A 17496-nucleotide genomic window follows, 5' to 3' on the forward strand; every position below is an offset into this window, starting at 1 on the left:
GTTGGCAGTGGTGTGTCCTGCTCTGCTGGTAGGGACAGGTCAGCCCCAGCTCCCTTTGGCCACAGCCCGGGTGGGCTGCATGCACACAGCCCTCCACTCAAGAGGGAAACCTGTGGGTGGCAGCAGCTGCAACTCTGGGCTTCAGGGCACGAGGTGCTGGGGATCCTTTGAACACACCTTTTGCTCACACTCATCACAGCATAATGAAACCGCAATCATCCACGTCATGTTTGCAAACAGCCTTTGGATTAAAGATGTCAGAAGCCCTCACAAACACTCCTGCGCACACACCTACCTTCAGCTGACTCCTGACTTTATCTATAAATAATTTCCAGCAGTTTTCCCTCGTGTCTGGCAATCCAAGGAACTTCAGTTGTGGCTTCATGGCACCCATAATTTCTTCCAGTTCATCATCCTGGAAAAGCCCCGGCACATCCCCGGATGCCAAGAAGTCATTGATCAGGACCAAGAATGATTCCTCTGCCACTTGGGAATCCGTCATCAGGAACACTGTAGGAACATTCTTTACGGCTGCCTTGATGTACTGCGAGGCGAGGTCCAGCTGGGGAAGCAAGGATTGTCAGGGCATGGATGAGCTGCACTGGGTTGGGGGGGATGCGGGGAGACCTGCTCTCACCTTCAGGTCTGGGATGCTGTATCCCTTCCTCAGTGTAATCTGAAACACGTCTAGAGAGCTGATGAAAGCAGCCAGCCGGGAAAGGCTCTGCTTCCCGCTGCCCCCCACCCCCACCAGCAGCGCGTTGCCTCGGGGGGACTCCAGGATCCGATTGATTCTGCAAACGTGAGACACTGCGTCCTCAAAGAGCACCTAAGGAAAATATGACAGAGGGATTACTGTCCTGAACCACAGTGCCAAAAGCAGTGGATGACCTAAATCACACAGAGCCGTGGCCGTCCTGCAGCGTGAGCTCACCAGGTTCATTGCTGCATTGACCTCATTGTAGCCGTCCAAGGCCTCTCCCAGCAGCTTGTTGAGTGATGGCCAGTTTGGCACTGGCATGTACTTGGGCTCCCTGATGCCCTCGGCGAAATGGCAGTACATGTTGGGCTTGGCAAACACTGTCTCTTCACTGATGTCCTGCAAGAGGAGTGGCAGCAGTGGGCATGTGGAAGGGACCCTGTCTTGGTGCACTGGCTCCTTGCATGGCTGCACTCAGCATCATTGCAGCCCCCAAATGTGTCACACCCTCTTTTTCCAGCATAGCTTACAGCAAAAAATTTCTTGCAGGTGTCAGATAGCATTTTCGCAAAGCTTTTCTGATCATTGTCATCAACGAGCTTGTCCCCGTAGACCCGCTCAGCTTCGTGCATCCAGAGCCTCACCAGGTCCACGGGGTTCTGCAGGCAGTCAGGGGTGGAGAACAACAGTCCCTGCAAACATGGGGACCCTCAGCTTATGGGGTTTGTTTGCTGCTGCTCAGTGCTGAGTTAAAGAGCAGGTTTGGGAAGAGGTCATGGCATGGGGGTGGGGACACGGTGGGCTACAAGGGTGCACAACAAAGGAAGGAAAGGAATAAATGTGCTTTATTGGGAACGACCTGCCTGATACCTGGAATATGTTGGAGAGGTCCCGGAGGTTGAAGAGGTAGTGGAACTTGATGGCAGTGGGTAGGAAGACAGCAGTGACCCGCTGGTGCAGGGCTGTGGGATGGGTGAGGGCTGAGCCTTACCTGGCACTGCCCTCCCTGTGCCCAGCGCTGCCCTTCCCATACCTGGCACTGCCCTCCCTGTGCCCAGCGCTGCCCTTCCCATACCTGGCACTGCCCTCCCCACACCCGGTAGTGGAGCTCACCCAGTGCAGCTGCCACCAGCTTCGCCTGCAGCTTCTGTACAGCTTGCGGCATCTTATGCAGGGCCAGGTGCTGGGACAGGATGGCGCTGTAGATGGTCAGCAGAGCGTCCTGGCCGGGGAAGCTCACAGCAAAGACGCAGAAGTGTCGCTGCAGCAAGGAGCAGAGATTCAGGGGGAGCAGCACCCTGCGGGGCTGATGGAGCCAGCCAGCACTGAGGAGCTCACTGGTTCTGTCTGTGTGCTGAGCCCAGACTGGGACATAACCCCCACCCCAGGAAAGTGGCACTATGAGCCCTGTGTACCTGCAGCCTGGAATCAATGGTGAAGGACCCAGCGGTCGGGTTCATGCAGGACACGTACTGACAGTTGTGGATGTCCTTCAGGGTCAGTTTGCTCCTATCGTACCTGCATGGAACAGGGATGTTTCCTTTGGGTGGGTTCCCCAGCCCTGTGCCCATGGACAGCCCTGGCCCTCAGCTGAGCATCACTGAGTGGCATGTGTGCCAGCAGCCACCTACCAGTGCCCGTGGTCCATGTGCTGCCGAATGAGAGTGTGCGGAGCCACAGTGCCATACTTGTCCACCTCGGGCATGTTCAAGTCATCAATGAAGTAAATAAGCCTCTTATTGCCTGGTGGGCCGTAGTTCCTTCCTGACTTCTTCTCTAAGGGCTTCTCCAAGATGGCTGCAAAAGGCAGAGAGCGTGAGCCATGGGGAAGCACAACAGAGCCCCCAGAGGAGCAGCTGTGAGCAGCCCTTACCCTGCAGCATGGCTGAGGTGGTGTAGAAATTAAAGGGCACAGACTGCACCAGGTACTCCTCTGTGCTGAGCGCTTCGAGCTTGTTCCACATCAGCACAGTTTTCCCTGTCCCTGCATTTCCCACCAGCATCAGCGGCCGCTGCGTCTCCATCAGCAGGTCCATGAAGTAACGGATGCGGACGGTCTCGGTGGTGTGCACCATGGAGGCCTGGGGAAGGCACACAGTTGGGATGAGCTCCATTGCAGTGTACCTGCAGCTGCCAGGCACTTCTCTGGGCACTATTGCTCTGAGCAAAGGCACGGCCTCACCACACCAGTCCAGGCCCTCTCTATAGCAAAAGGTTTCAGCACTTGGCTATCCTAAGGGCTTTCTGACCAACCACTGGAGCCACCAGACACATCAAAACAACATAGCATCATCCCTGAGACTTGTGCCGTGTCTCGTCTGGCCAACACATGGTGCAATCTAGCCCCAGTGCTTCCCCTTTTCCATCATGTCTTTGACGCAACCGCCCTCCCTCATTGCAGCATTTCAAACAGTGTATGCAAATAGTGTTTTCTATGAGAATCCAAAGCCAGGCATCACACTGGAACTAAAAAGAAGATTGGGAAATACCTGCAAGGGAACTTCGGGGTCAAGCCTGAATGTTGGCACTTTATCAGTCCAAGGCTTGAATTTCTTTGTTTCTGGATTGATGTAATAGTCGAAAATTGTCCCCTGAGCAGGAAACTTGACGGATTTGAACTCGCTCACCCACCACTTGCTGAACTCGGCGCGGTAATCCATGAGCTGGAGGGAACCAAAAGAGAAAAAACTCAGAACGTGGCCAATGTGGTCATTTGGTGCTCCCACAGCATCACAACCCAACCTGGTCCTGGAACAAGGCCCCACCAAAGGCCCAGGTGCAGGCAAAGACGAAGAAGAGCTCATAGAGCTCACGGGGAGAGTCTGGTGGCACGTTATGCGGTGTCAGGAGGCACTCAAGCAGGTACAGGATCATCTGTATCACCGTGATCTCAGGGATGGGGGTGATCCTCTTGAAGCCAGTCTTGAGCTTCTCCAGGCACATGGGCACGTATTTGTCAAACAGGATCATCAGATTGGCCTTCTCAGACTGCACGGTCCTCTTCTCGATCCAGCTGGCCACCACACTGTGGAGGGATGGGTGAGCAGGGCTGCATGGATCAGAGCCTTCCCCCCCCCAATCCCATCCCATCCCATCCCATCCCATCCCATCCCATCCCATCCCATCCCATCCCATCCCATCCCCATCCCCATCCCCATCCCCATCCCCATCCCCATCCCCATCCCCATCCCCATCCCCATCCCCATCCCCATCCCCATCCCCATCCCCATCCTCACGGGCTCCAGCCCAGGTCTGCAGGGTTGATGTAGAGGATCCCTGCCCGGGACACGGTGGCTGGCGTGGCGGTGCGCAGGTGGCTGATCTCAAAGACCAGCCGCATGGTGGGGTTGAGGGGGATGCGCTCATTGCTGGCCAAGGTGAGGACCTGGAGGAAGTGGCCTGATGTAGGGGTAGCCCCAGTTTTGGGGAGTGAGCACAAGGAGGTTTGTCATCCTCAGTTCACAAACCTAGTTCCTTGGGTGTGATGGCACTGACCTTATTGTCATCCATGACTGTGTTCAGGGACTCGATCCACATGGGGTCAATATCACCATCCAGGATGATCCATTTGGGTCCCTTATGTGTGATGTTGGCCAGGTCACGCATCGTTGTAGAAAATAGACCTGTCCATACAGAGACATGTGGGCTTTTCTTGCCCAGCTCTTCCCACTCAGAGCAGGTTTGCTGGGGCACACGTTGTGTTGGTGCTTCCCCTGCACACTCCTGTGCTCCTTCCTCTCCCCGTCATCCCAGTAAAAAGCCCCAAGGCTTCCCATCGCTACCATTGCATCACAGACAAGATGCTCACAAGGATGCATCCCATGAGAGCATTCCCCTGCGTGCCTGGTCCCTTCACGGAGCAGTGCCTGCCAGCTTTGACCTCTTACCATCCTTCCACTCTCTTGTAGATGGATGGATAATCCCAAAGAGCTCATCACAGGTCACAGCCTTAGGGTCGAGGTCCACAGTGACCGGCCTCCTCTTCATGTTGCGGTACGTCTTGTTGAGTGACTTCAGCACCTACGGGATGGCACTGCTGCAGTGGTGGTGGCAGCTCCTGTGATGCCCTGCAGCCTTCTCCTGACTCCCAGCCCCCTGGTTGTGTTCAGCTCTTACCTGGGACTTGCCACAGCCGGCATTGCCGATGACAAAGACAGAGTGCCGCACCTGCAGCAGCTCCTCCAGCTGCACCACCTTCAGCACAAAGCTGTCCTCCGCCTGCAGCTTCAGCTCCAGCACCGACTGCTTGATGATCTGGGAGAGAGCGGGCGCTGATCCCCCGCACCCCTTTTAGCCTCCCCCTGGCCCTCACCCCCAGCACGCTGAGTCACCTTCTCAAAGTTCAAATCCCTCTTCCTGGGGACATCCAGAGCAGGGAATAGGTCCCCAATCAGCCCCATGAACACGGGCAGGTCATCTGTCACGATCTTTGGGATGTTGAAGTCCCGCAAGGCTCTCATGAGGACCTGGTCCTCAGCACGGCTTGGGTCCCCCCTCTTCAAGGAGCCTGCTACCACCAGCACAGACTTGATAGCCCGCAGACCCCAGTCGTAGTGATCCTGCCAAGTAGGCGACAAATGTCATTTTGGTGAGAGAGCTGCTTGAAACAAAACCACAGAGGGATCTCCTCTCCTCCACCCCACTCTCAGCCATCCCCACAGACTGTCCCAGAGCCCAGGAATGGATGGCAGTCTGCCCCGCTTCCTGGGAAGCACATTTCTGTTGGCCTGCAAATCACTTCTGCTGAGATGCGGAACATCTGCACGCTCACATCTCAGCCAGCTGTATTCTATTCTATTTTGGAACTTCTTGATTTCTTCCAGAAGGCAGAAATACGCCGTATGAGTGTTGAGGTGGGATTTGTTCAGCCACAGAGCTGAACTTTGCAAGCCAGCACGTTGCCAGCTGAGGGGTTTCAAACTGTCAGGGCTGAAATTCAGGTTAACTCTTTCCCTTAAAGAACCAAGGATATCAACCCCGTTACCTGTTTAGACAGCAGCTCCTTGCAGAGTGTGTACAAAGTAATGAACTTCCTTGCCAAGAGCTTGGCATCAAGAAAACCTTCTGCGACAAGCATGATTTCACAGATGAGCTCAAAGTCCGGAACCACCATGGCACAGGGCCTGGGGAAGCAGAGCAGGTTAGCAGGGTGCATACACAGCCACAAGCCATCAAGATTTTCACCCTGTTTTTCCATTCAGATCACACGCTGCTGCTGCCAGAATGAGAAACAGGTGGCAAACTCATGCAACCCCCTGCCCGCCCCCATCACACAGCCAGGTGCTCTGAGCATCCCCCTGCAGCTGAGCAGCCCCACAGCTCTGAGATGAGTGCTCCAGGGGTGTGTGGGGTTTCTTACAGCAGGGCCACCAGCATGCACGAGTGTGCTCGTGTACATGAGCAAAGGCTTCAGTTCATGTCACAGCTGTGCCAGGTTAATGGTGACCCATCTGCCTGCCCGTACCTGAACAGAGCCTTTAAGTTTTCAGGTAGTTCTGTCCGTCCTGCGTAGCCAGGGTTCATCGTGATGAACAGCCCGACCGACGGCACCAGCGATATCGTCTCTCCAAGAAAATTGAATGTTTTCTTTTTGGCACGAATTGCATCTTGAACACATTTCACCTGGGCAGGGAGCAGAGGTATCAGCACTGCGGTGCTCGTGGGGCTGCCTCCAAGTGACAAGGAAAGGCACCCACCTGCACTGCAATCACTGACAGCACCTCCACTGCAATGCGATTGAACTCATCAAAGCAGCCCCAGGCTCCGGTCTGAGCGAGCCCCTTGTAGATATTGCCACAGGACTGGAGAGCAAAGCAAAGGGAAGAGGTTTCAGAGGCACCGAGCACCCCAAGCATTAGCTACAGAGCACGCTGTCTAGAGCTGCTCCTGTTTGGAGCTGGGAGCTGCTCCCTTGGGAAGCAGTGTGCAGCAATGCAGCAGCCCCCAGCTCCCAGAAGCTGCTGCCTGGCCCCACAGCTCTTGTGGGTTTGGGAGAGCAGAGCGAGGACCCAGCCCCATTCCAGGGGCTCCCCTCGAGCTCCACTCCCCTACCTTATAGTCCATCTGCTCAGAGCAGTTGAAGACGTAGACCATGATGCCCACGGCCCGGCCCAGGTCCTTGGTGGTCTCTGTTTTCCCAGTGCCCGCAGGGCCAGCAGGGGCTCCTCCCATGAAGAGGTGCAGGGACTGGGTCAGGGTGATGTAGCACCTGGGGGTGATGGTGGGGGCTGAGCATGGCTGTGTGGAGCTGAGCTGGGACACAGGGAGCTGAGCCCTACCGGTCAGTCAGTGGGGTGATGACGAGCCGTGGTGTGTTGCCCAGGTACTCATAGGAGTACCGCAGCTGTGCATCGCAGATGTTGGCGTAGCAGTGCTTATGACCATCATCCCAGCGGTGCCGCAGCTGCGACTGCCATGCAAACTCCTGTGCACTCTCCACCTGCAGGGCAACCATCACCGCCTGCTCCCACCCACACCTTTGGGGTGTCCTTTGGGGGGGGATGATCCTTGGGCTGTTCCAACCCAGAACCAGGTCTCCCCCAAAGGGATCTGGGTACCTTTGCTTCCCCTCTGACCTCCTCATGCATTTTGGCTACTTTGCAAACTTTAGAAAGGATAATAATGGGAGTAAAGCTCAGAGGTGCTGGGAAAGCAGTGAAAACATGACCTGATTTGTGACTTCTACCTTTGTGAGGATCATTTTGGCCACGACGTCTCTGGCGTGCACGTCAATGGTGCAGATTGTCATGATCTTCATTCTGTCTCCTGCAGACAAGCTGCCAATGAGCAGCGAGATCAGTGCGTTCAGCTGATTGATCTGAGGAAGGAAAGGAGTGAGAAAGAGAAAAATTACATCACGCTTTCCTGCCTGTCTGCACCACCTCACCCCGCTGACAGCAGCGGGAGACAAACCTGCTTTTTGTTATAATCCTTAATTGCATTTTCATAGCCCTCCTCCAGCCTCCCAAAGGCCATGCCGACTTCTGTGGTCCACCAGATCTGGGTGCCAGTCAGAGCAATCTGCAATCAATTAAACAACACATCCATCAGTGGGTCAGGCACTGGCCTCTCAGCCCAGCCCAGCCCAGTCCCGTGGCAGCCCCACCTGTGCCGGGTAGTCAAACAGCCATTGCTCCCGTGGCTTGTCCTCATAGCTGACCACAGCCTCGGGGATCAGGTGCTGCAGCGTGGAGCGCATGCTCTCCAACACACGGTTCAGCCACACCTCCACCTGTATGCGTGGAACTGTGAGCATTTCCCAGCCCTGTCTGCTTCTGGCCATGTGCAGATTAGGCTGCTGGCATGGAACTGCCCTCCTGCTGCAGGATCACAACAGCCCGCATGGCCACATCCATTCCTTGTTCTGCAAGGGGACTCCACTGCGCTGTGCCCTGAGGAGAGGACACTGGAGCAGAGAGCACCCACTAATGCATGCCTGATGCACACAGCTGCTCGCCCTGTACACCGAGGCACTGCTCAGCACTGCCCTCCCCACTTAATAAAAACTGCATGAAAGCCCCCAGTATGTGGCTCCACCTGACAATGCAAATTGCAGTTTATGTAGCACGAAGAGGGGATGAGCATTCGGACCGTGCTGCAGCAGCCTGAAGGGCTGCACAGCTCAAGTGCTTTTGCCTTCTCCATTGCTGCAGCTCTATTCTAGGTTTCATCTCAGCCTTAGAACCCCACAGCCCCCACCCCATGGGTAGCAGCTCCCAGCCCCCTGCTGACCTGCCCAGAGAGATCACACTCTGCGTTCAGAGGCACATACTCGTCCTCTTTGCTGAACATCCCCAGGGCCACCTTCATTGGCTTGTCATCTGGGCCCATCTTGAACTTCAGCTTAGCCAGGCTGTCAAACAGCTTCGAGAGGTGACGGGACACCTGTGGGCAGCAGGGGAAGGAACCCCAACAGGTCAGAGATGCTGTTCAGTTTGGAGACTTTAATACATCTGCAATATGTCAGGACATAAGAGAGGTGGGATGTGCCTCTGGATTTGTGCTCAGCTCAGCCCATACCTCAGCTGGCTCGTTCCCATTAGACAGAATGTCAAGCAGATCAGCAGAGGAAATGAAGTAGAACCTGGGGAAGGCCAGTCGCTTTGTCTCCAGGTATTCGGCCAAAGCCTTCTCACAGACCGCCAGCCTGGCAAGAAGCAAGGAGTCAACAAACATATAGCTAACAAAGTGTACTCGTTTTTACCATTTGCAGAGTAAGGATGTTAAATAAGATGACACTTGGGCTGCTGGGGAAAGCAGACTTCTCCTCTGGCCTCAGAACAGACTGGGGGGGTTTCTGCACAATGCTTCATCAGGATGAGCCAAACCCACCTCTTCTGCAGTTCCTCCAGTTTGTCGAACAGACCCGGTTTGTTGGTTGCTTCAACGACATTGGGGGTTTTTACTGCGTCGGCCATTAGTTCCTGCAAGACAAAAAGGACTGGGCTGTACCTGAAGGATCAGTGCGTTCTGGGGCCCAGGAAGGGTCGGGCTTCTCACTTTGAAGTCCTTATCGATGGAATCAAACCGCCTTGAGTCCTCTGGCAGCTGGTTGCGGATGTCTTCAGAGCCGATGAAGATGCTCTCCAGGTGACACCATGTCCTCTGCACCTCAAACAAGATGCTGATCACAGCGTCGGCGGTCGACAGCTTCTGCTGCCAGTCCGACACCTCCTTGAGGAAGAAGGCGAGGTACTTGGAGGCCATCAGGTTCTGCAGCTGCGTTTGGTTGTCCTCCAGTGTCTCGATGAGTTCTTCGTCTGACTTGAGGAGCATGATGCCCGTCCTGGAGTGGAGCTCATGCTCAAACTCCATTGTGGACCAGGTACTGTCCAGGGCATTCAACACCTACAGTGTGAGACATGGGCACGAGTTGCAGGGGCCGCATGCCGCTGTGGATTGCAGGGGCTCTCCTTAAAGGGGGTGTATACAAGCAGGGATTAATTACTGTACCTTCTCCATCCCTGACTCCTTCACAGCTTTGTCCACGATGCCACGAACCTCATCCTCAAACTGGTGCAGGTTCAGCTGCAGCAGATCCGCCAGGGTTGTGTCCTCAGACATGGTGAATTTCACCTGTGGCAGAATTGGCATTATTGAGCATCAGCACACTACAGCCCCCCACCCCCCCATTGGCTTGGAGCACACCTTGGTTGCCTGCATGAGCTCACGCCAGTGCCGATCCCTGATGGCTGGGTTCTGCAGGTCATTCACTGCACGCAGGGACGTCATCATGTTCTTCATGCTGTTGTCCAGCCCTATGAATGCATCCCAGCTTTTCATCTCCTTATCCAGGCCCCGAATGTCTTTAGAAAACTTCTTGCAGTCGATATCCATCTGCTCCACGTTGATATCCTTCCATTTGGTGGTTTTCCAGTCATCGATGCTTGTGTTGACCTGCGGTCATGTGGACACTTTCAGAGGACATGTACACCCAGCCCAGTGCCCTCTGCACTGCACTGCCTCACAGACCACAGCACATACCAGCACAATCATGTCCCAGAGATGCTTCAGCAGACGCACATCCCTGCGGCACACTTTGAGCTGCTTATACTCTGGGACAGGCACTTCAAACAGCCCAGCTGACTCGGAAAGTGCAGCCATCTCTCTCTCCATGGCAGCAATGTTCCTCTCTTCCTGGAGGAGAGAAGGAAAAGGGCTCAGCAAGAGACTGAGTGCCTTGCCCTGGGGATGCATGTCCTGCCCTGGGGGCAGTACTGCGCCGTGGCTCTCCTATCTGGATCTGCCTAGCAGTGCAGCATGGCCAGGCATCACCCTCACTACCTTGCTGAGGGATCTGTAGGGATCTTGGGCAGTGTATAAGTAAGGGGCTTTTTCCCGGAACTTCTCCCTGAAGGCCTGCTGCCGGACCTGCAGGACACAGAGGGGTTGGTGTCCAAGGGGGCAGGGGGGGATCTGGAATCACCAGTTTATCCTCACTGCCTCCTGCCAGCACCTCGAACTGTTGGCATTTCTTGCGGATGATGTTGACCTCGTTTGCTTGTAGAGGTGCCACGTTCTGCTTTGCGAGGATGGAGACCTTCTTGGTGTTCTCCCAGTGCTCGGGCAGGTCCTGCATCACACACCGCATTACAGCCTGCCCCATGAGCCTGCACCTCACCCCGCACCCTGAACCACTCACATGGAGCTGCTGGTGCACCTCCTCAGGCATTTCCTCCCCATATGTGCTGAGCAGCGCAATGGTTTCCTTCAGGGGCCCAAACATGACATCGGTGGTTGCCTGTCGGTCCTTCACCCTCATCAGGTGCCCCATTGCCTCCACCAGCCCGTCATAGTCTCCCTCTTCCACTGGCTTGCTCAAGCCAGCAGTAACTTCCTTGATGAAGGCGTCCAGCTCCTGCAGGCTGGGTACAAGCAGGGGCTCAGAAGGGCTCAGGGTGCTGTGCCCATCCCCAGCAATACCATCCCCTATTACCTGTTGGTGACGTGGTCGGCGAGGTGCTGCTTCAGTGCCCGGACCCGGCTGCGTGCAGCATTCAGCAGCATCTGATTGAAGGGGCGACAGTCACTCTGCAGCCACCCCCCAAACACCACAGTGCTGGCAAAGCCCGACATCTCCTGGTACAGCTCTTCGAATGCATCGATCTGAGGGATGGATGGAGTCAGTCACAGCCTTCAGCTGGTGGTCCCTGGGCACCACATGTCCCACATCCTCCCCATACCTCCTCCTTGAAGAGCTGCAGGGATGGAGGCTCCTCACGTGGGATTTCCTCAGGCTGTTCAGGGTTGAAGGTGCTTTCGAAGGTAAGGAAGTGGTGCAGGAACTCCTCAGGGGTCTCCAGCCACAGACCCGAGTACTGCTCGAAGCTGGCGCAGTGCTCCATGCCTTCAGCCATGGCATCAGCCGCCAGCGACATCAACTTCTCCCGCGTCCTGCTGAGCTCCACCTCCTCCTCCAGCTCGGACTGTGGGGATGGCACAGCTCTAGGCACCACCTGGGGCTGCAGGGTTGCACCCACCCCTGGGAACCCACCTTGTAGCCCAGCTGCCCCTCCAGCAGCCGGGGCATGCATGCTGCACAGCCATAGATGTCGGCCATTAGGTTCTCCAGCAGCTTCAGGAAGCTCTTCTCATCTGTCACATCCAACGAGGGCTGGAAGCCCACTTCGCCATCACACAGCTCCATGGTCACCTCAAACAGTGGGGCCACGTGTGCCTGGAAGAGAATGGCACCTGATTGTTCCCATGAACCCCATGGCAGGGATGGAAAGGCTGCACCACTGAACAGAGCACCAGGAGGGATGAACAGTGCATGGGGGTGAATGTGGGCATGGAGTGGCAGAGGATCATACACCGGGGGCCATGTTGATGAGCAGCAGCTTCAAGGATTTGCGAACAAGTGTGAAGAGCCCATCCAACACTACTTTGTCAACGTATTTTACGTAGTCCTGCCATATCTGCGATGACGTATCAGCCTTGAACAGCTCTGCATTCTCCTGCAAGTCAAAGGAAACCAACCCAGTGTTTGTCAATCCATCAGCACACAGCAGGCACCCCAGCTCCCTGCACTTTGCAGATAGGTGCCCCCTGCTCAGCCGGTTCTGCTGGAAGCACCCTGAGCTGTGCACACCTGCACCATGTCCTCAATCTTGCTGCTCGCCTCCTGGATGGCCTCATAGCGCCGGGTCACGTTGCTCGCCCGCCCTTCCAGGTCCAGCAGTGCTGTATCTTTGTTGTCCTTCCTCTCAAACAGGGGGGTAGCTGAGCACTCCTGCATAGCACGTAGCCATAAGGTAAATCCCTGCAGCACGCACACACTGGGGACAGAGTAAGAACAGCAAGCAGCCAGAGCATCTACCTCCATGAGCTGGCTGATATTTTCCACATTTAGCTTTGTTTTCTGCACTCTGGTACTTAAGTCATACAAGACCTCTCTCATCTCCTGGATGTATTCCATCACACCTGGGAGGAAAATGCAGGTGATACCACCCAGGTAGATCTGGGTGGGAGTGAGCGGGGTAGGGGTGTGCTAGAGGAAGGGGAATGGCATTTTGGGCACAGAGATGGAGGAGGTGCACAGCTCCCATCTGCAGGGCCCTGCCTGTGTCACTCGTACCATCGTGATGCCAGCACAGGGTCTGCTCTGCAGTGCTCAGGCGGCTGTCGATGGCCTCCAGCTCTTCTGCCACCAGTGGGAGCTCCACGGGCAGTGCTGTCTTTTTCACCTGCAGGAGGTGGTCACTGGGTTATGGAGGGACCGCAGGCTCTTGGACCCATCCATAGGAACCCCCACCTCCCCAAGAGCTCCCCAGAGCCCTCCTGGCACTCAGCAGGGCAGCACCAACATCACCCACTTGCCTTGTTGTACCAGCCTGTTATGAGGTCCAGGTTGTCCACAAAATTCTGTAAGGTCAGCTTCTGTGCAAAGAGTTTCTCGGCACCTTCTGGGATGTCCTTCTGCTTCTGGAAGCCCAGGTACTTCACCTCCCGCAGGACAGCAATGAGCTGCAAGAACACACCATGGTGGGGACAGTGCTTGTTAGGGAAATGCAAAATGTTTGCTAAGACCACTCTGCATCCAAGTGCATCACTGCTGGCATCACCTTCCTGTTGAAGTTCACACTGATGAGGGAGGACTCGGGGTCCCTGTGGATCAGGGGCTGCTCCAGGTGGAAGACAGAGTCCTCGTTGGCCTTGCCTGTCCATGCTGCATACACCTGCTCACAGAAGCCCCGTAGAAGCTCCATCATTTCTTCATATTTCACAGTCACCAGTTTGGCCTCAGAGCTGCTCAGCACACTGTCAGAGGCAAAGCAGACACAGCTGCCATAGCTGGGACACATCCTGCCCCACATCCCCATGGTGCTGGTGCTGAGCCTCACGTACGGGTGGTTGATGCCAAAGAGCCCCTCGTGCATCTCCTGCAGCCTCCACTGCAGCTCCAATGCCCACTGCAGCCGCCCAGCCACTGGTGGCATGTTGGCATGCACAGGGACAGCAGCACCAGCACGTGTACATGAGTCAAAAAGCCTCTTCACATCATCCAGCTCATCACTGAATTTGGCCAGCATAGCCGAGTAGTGCGGGGACACGGCATCACGGAGCAGCGGGCGCTCCAGCAGGGAGGAGAACATGTGCTCCAGCTGAGGGGGGAGAACATGTGCTCCAGCTGCAGGGTGAGCAGTGTGCTCACCCCGTACCCACAGCACTGCTCTGGGTCTGAGTGCCAGCAGTCCACCCCCATCTGTGGGTTTCCCCATTGGGCTCCACGCACCTTCACGGCCGACCCCAGGCTGTTGCAGTCATCAAAGCCCTGGCACAGGATGGTGGCCATCCGCCTGTCCAGGTCCTGAATCTTGCTCTGGAACTCTGCAAAACTCTGGTTCAATTGCTGCCAAAGACAAGGTGGTGCTCAGAGCAGGTTCAGTGCCAGTAGCTCCGGGAGGGTTCACTCAGCCCCAGAGCTCCTGGTCAGCACCAGCACAAAGGTGGCCATGCTAATGATTTTACCTACAGCCCTCCAGCAAGAGGTGATGCAAACTTTCCATCCCAGCACCCACTTACCTCGTCCTCGGGATCCAAGGGATCATATTTGGATTCAGCGAATTCCTTGGTGATCTCGCAGACCTCCCCATAGATCTGCAGCACTTGAGTTCCCAGGATATTCCCCCTCACCCCACCCATGTCTGCTTTCTCCAGCTTCAGGAACTCCATGGACGTCTCATACAGCTCCTGCCAAGCAGAAGCAGTGCTGTGTTTCGCACCCCTGTTCCCACCTCTGTGCCCACAGCACTGCATCCCCACCTCAATGATCTTCAGCCGGTGCAGGAAGGCATCCATCCTCCTGAAGATGAGGGAGCGAGGGAACTCCCAGAGCTGTGGCTCCTTCTCCTGGGGAGGGACGGGGCTGTCAGCACAGTGGGGGTGGGGGAAAGTGGACCCACACCATCCCCACACATGCCATGAACAAGGAGGGCAGCACGTCAGAGCAGCAGTGGTCGTAGGACTGGAAGAGCTTCTCGATGGTGGAAATGCTCAACTTGATGTTCACCAAGGTCTCGTCGAGATCTCCTTGCAGCCCCTTCATCACCTCCTCAGGGGGCAGGAAATTTCGGGTCTGGGATGGAAAAAAGGCACTGTGAGCAGGGGGAGCCCCAGGAGCAGTTGATGGTTCCCTGCAGCCCAGCACACCAGGGACTGCTCTGCTCCTTGAGCCATCCCCGTACCAGCTCAATGAGGAGGTTACAGATCTCCTGCAGGATGACGATGATGCGGGACGGGGTGTTGTAGTGCTCGGAGTGCACCCAGGTGAGGCAGACAGTGTACAGCATCCTGTCAATGTAGGGCTGCAGCTGTGGGAGCAGAGCCCTGTCAGCATGGGGACACAGGGACACAGCAGGGCTGTGACAGGGGTGGGCACCATGCTGTTGTTCCTCTGCCTGTAACTCACCTCGGAGTACTCTGTCTGCTCCATCTCTTCCAGCAGGATCTGCAGTGGCTGCAGGTAGAGGCTGATGTTGTTGGCTTCCTGCAAACCTGGCACGGGTGAGAAATGGTGTGGGCACCTGGGATGCCTTGTGCAGGAGCAAACATTGGAGCCTACACATCACCCGGAGCCTCACCTGCACTGACATCCCTGAACATGGCCTGCAGCACCGGCCAGTAGCAGCTGTCAGCCTTCTCCAGGATCTCAGCCAGCGCCGTCACCCGTGGTGAGAGCAGCTGTGGGGGATGTATAGTTGGGTTCGGGTGGGGAACACAGCCCGGCCACCCCTGGCACAGCCGTACCTGCTCGTTGATGCACTGCAGGTGGAGGCCCCTGGTGCGCCAGAAGTCAAACTCTGCCCTGGGCAGAGGGTGCAGCCCATCCAGCAGCGGCTGTGCTGAGTCCTTGCTCAGGATTTCCCTGATCTGATGAGACCAGTCGATGACAACCGTCTCGATGGATTGCAGCACGGAATTGTCCACCGGCTCCGCCAGGCTGGAGGACAACTGGGTTATAGCCCTGAACAGCCCCAGGAGCCCCACGGTCACTCCCATTCATCCCCATCACCCACCACTCCATCACTGTGCGGGTCCCATCCTGGCTATCCAGATGTTCAGGCATTGGCAGCAGTGGTTTCCCCTGGATCTTGCCTCCCATCACAAACACGTCGTTCTTCAGCTTGTGTGCACGGCGTGCGATGTCCTCTGCCACCACATTAGGATAACTTGCCAGGTTCTCCTCACTCAGCAGCAGGGAGCACACGATCTGCAGGACAAAGTCGTGGTCCCTCTGAGCACTGCTCAGTGCAGGCACAGCTCTGAGGGATTCCTCCACTCCCAGCTCTGGGAGCAGAGCTTCCCATCTCCCCTCCTGCCCTGTGCTGGGCTTTGGGTTCGTGTGGTTTGTGGCCATGAATGCACAGAGTGGGGGTCAGTGCACTAATGAAGGGCATTGTTTGGGAAGAGGGATCCCATGGCTGTCCTGAGCCATTGCCTTCCAGTGCCCTGTGAGCAGCAACACTCAGAGGAAGCTCTGTAGAAATCCCCTCTGACAATTCCCAAGTGTGGGGAATTACAGTTTTAAGCAACACGGAGACCCAGGAGAGCCCCCTGCTCATGTCTGGCACCAGCTTTGTGTCCTGGTGGGGAACCCCGAGGTGAGCACAGAGGTTTTCATAGGCTCACAGAATGGCCTGGGTTGAAGGACCTCAAAGATCACCCAGTTTCAACCCCCCTTGTTGTGTGCAGGGTCATAAACCAGCAGCCCAGGCTGCCCAGAGCCACATCCAGCCTGGCCTTGAATGCCTGCAGGGATGGGGCACCCACAGCCTCCTTGGGCAACCTGTTCAGTGCATCACCACCCTCTGTGTGCTCCCATTAATGATCCCCCAGCTGCTTTCACATCCACCTCCAGGGCCACCCACCTCCTCCACCACGGTAATCAGCTGCTCCACCGGCGAGGGGCTGATGTCCCCCACCAGCAGCGCAGCCCTTAAGTTCTCCTGCGTGATGCCCTCCTGCTTCCCCCTCACAAGGTAGCTGCCCTTGGCTTTGATGGCAGAGGGGAAGCAGTTGGACGCCTGGAGCTGCCCGGCGGGGTTCAACGTCAGCACCAACTGCAGCATGTCCGGCTGCTTGAAGAACTCGTCCAGCGCGGCCATGGCCTCATCGTTGCTCTCGAACTTGTTCCACTTGTCCGGCCGGAGCTGCAGCAGATGCATGGCGAAGCTCTCCAAGAACTTGAACCGCTCATCCGGCGCTGCCATCCCGGCGGTACCGGGCTCGGCCGCGGAGCCCCAACGCCTGTAGGGCGCACAGCCCGGCTCAGTGGGACCGCCCGGACCCCCCGACCCTCCCAGCTGCCCTCAGCCTCCGATCGCCGCATCCCCGCAGGGAGCTGCCGACCCCTCCCCTCCCGGACCCTCCCCTCCTCTCCCCTCTCCTTCCCGGCCCATCGCCCCCCAGGCTCCCATTCTGCCCCAGCTCTCCCTATGCTGCCCCCCGCCCCGCCCCATCCCCCTCGCCCCCGCTGCTCCCCCTCCATCGCACCCACAGCCCTCCGGCAGCCTCCGGGCACCTTCTGCAGCCCTACGGGCACCGGCTCCAACTGACAACGGCTGCAGCCCCAACCGACGCCGGTATCAGCCCCGAAACCGACGTCAGGTGCAGCCCAACTGCCTCAAACTGCGGTTCTGCCCCAGCCATCCCCCGGCTGCCTTTAGGAGGGGCTGGTTGCTGTGCTACCCCAGCTGGAGGCATCACCTGTAAGCTGTGATAGGGACAAGGGGTCGCCTCACTGCCCACCACGGCCCCACTGCAGCCCCCCATCCACTGCCCCCCCAGACAACTGG

The 17496-nt window shown here is 56.7% G+C and overlaps 1 protein-coding gene across 2 annotated transcripts in view; it reads right to left on the reverse strand.

Annotated features, from left to right (window-relative positions):
- DNAH17 (dynein axonemal heavy chain 17) overlaps nt 1-17338 on the reverse strand; it is a 28000-nt gene extending 10662 nt beyond the window's left edge. The window contains exons 1-55 of one of the 2 annotated variants that reach the window (XM_085522898.1): nt 17223-17320; nt 16570-16948; nt 15718-15911; nt 15449-15641; nt 15283-15382; nt 15111-15196; nt 14887-15012; nt 14622-14777; nt 14465-14551; nt 14225-14392; nt 13935-14051; nt 13547-13803; nt 13264-13459; nt 13019-13165; nt 12777-12885; nt 12519-12622; nt 12291-12431; nt 12013-12156; nt 11694-11876; nt 11383-11625; nt 11136-11305; nt 10842-11064; nt 10656-10772; nt 10484-10570; nt 10184-10336; nt 9848-10096; nt 9653-9775; nt 9200-9547; nt 9032-9123; nt 8720-8846; nt 8432-8584; nt 7806-7931; nt 7613-7720; nt 7386-7517; nt 6979-7139; nt 6752-6908; nt 6397-6501; nt 6165-6322; nt 5685-5823; nt 5032-5259; nt 4817-4954; nt 4588-4720; nt 4196-4323; nt 3937-4085; nt 3443-3725; nt 3190-3363; nt 2574-2781; nt 2332-2497; nt 2116-2218; nt 1814-1961; nt 1571-1662; nt 1231-1392; nt 935-1099; nt 638-829; nt 296-562 (exon numbers count right to left, since the gene is read on the reverse strand). In XM_085522898.1, coding sequence (XP_085379024.1) covers nt 296-562; nt 638-829; nt 935-1099; nt 1231-1392; nt 1571-1662; nt 1814-1961; nt 2116-2218; nt 2332-2497; nt 2574-2781; nt 3190-3363; nt 3443-3725; nt 3937-4085; nt 4196-4323; nt 4588-4720; nt 4817-4954; nt 5032-5259; nt 5685-5823; nt 6165-6322; nt 6397-6501; nt 6752-6908; nt 6979-7139; nt 7386-7517; nt 7613-7720; nt 7806-7931; nt 8432-8584; nt 8720-8846; nt 9032-9123; nt 9200-9547; nt 9653-9775; nt 9848-10096; nt 10184-10336; nt 10484-10570; nt 10656-10772; nt 10842-11064; nt 11136-11305; nt 11383-11625; nt 11694-11876; nt 12013-12156; nt 12291-12431; nt 12519-12622; nt 12777-12885; nt 13019-13165; nt 13264-13459; nt 13547-13803; nt 13935-14051; nt 14225-14392; nt 14465-14551; nt 14622-14777; nt 14887-15012; nt 15111-15196; nt 15283-15382; nt 15449-15641; nt 15718-15911; nt 16570-16911 — 8757 coding nt within the window. In that variant the 5' untranslated portion in view covers nt 16912-16948; nt 17223-17320. Of the gene's footprint in view, nt 1-295; nt 563-637; nt 830-934; nt 1100-1230; nt 1393-1570; nt 1663-1813; nt 1962-2115; nt 2219-2331; nt 2498-2573; nt 2782-3189; nt 3364-3442; nt 3726-3936; nt 4086-4195; nt 4324-4587; nt 4721-4816; nt 4955-5031; nt 5260-5684; nt 5824-6164; nt 6323-6396; nt 6502-6751; nt 6909-6978; nt 7140-7385; nt 7518-7612; nt 7721-7805; nt 7932-8431; nt 8585-8719; nt 8847-9031; nt 9124-9199; nt 9548-9652; nt 9776-9847; nt 10097-10183; nt 10337-10483; nt 10571-10655; nt 10773-10841; nt 11065-11135; nt 11306-11382; nt 11626-11693; nt 11877-12012; nt 12157-12290; nt 12432-12518; nt 12623-12776; nt 12886-13018; nt 13166-13263; nt 13460-13546; nt 13804-13934; nt 14052-14224; nt 14393-14464; nt 14552-14621; nt 14778-14886; nt 15013-15110; nt 15197-15282; nt 15383-15448; nt 15642-15717; nt 15912-16569; nt 16949-17222 lie in introns of those variants that run through there. The other variant, XM_085522899.1, reaches the window with a different exon arrangement.
- Nucleotides 17339-17496: the final 158 nt, after the last annotated feature.

Source organism: Coturnix japonica, chromosome 23 (assembly GCF_054131305.1).
Source record: "Coturnix japonica strain WE chromosome 23, WE-NBRP24, whole genome shotgun sequence".
In the NCBI taxonomy this organism is placed as follows: Eukaryota; Metazoa; Chordata; class Aves; order Galliformes; family Phasianidae; genus Coturnix; species Coturnix japonica.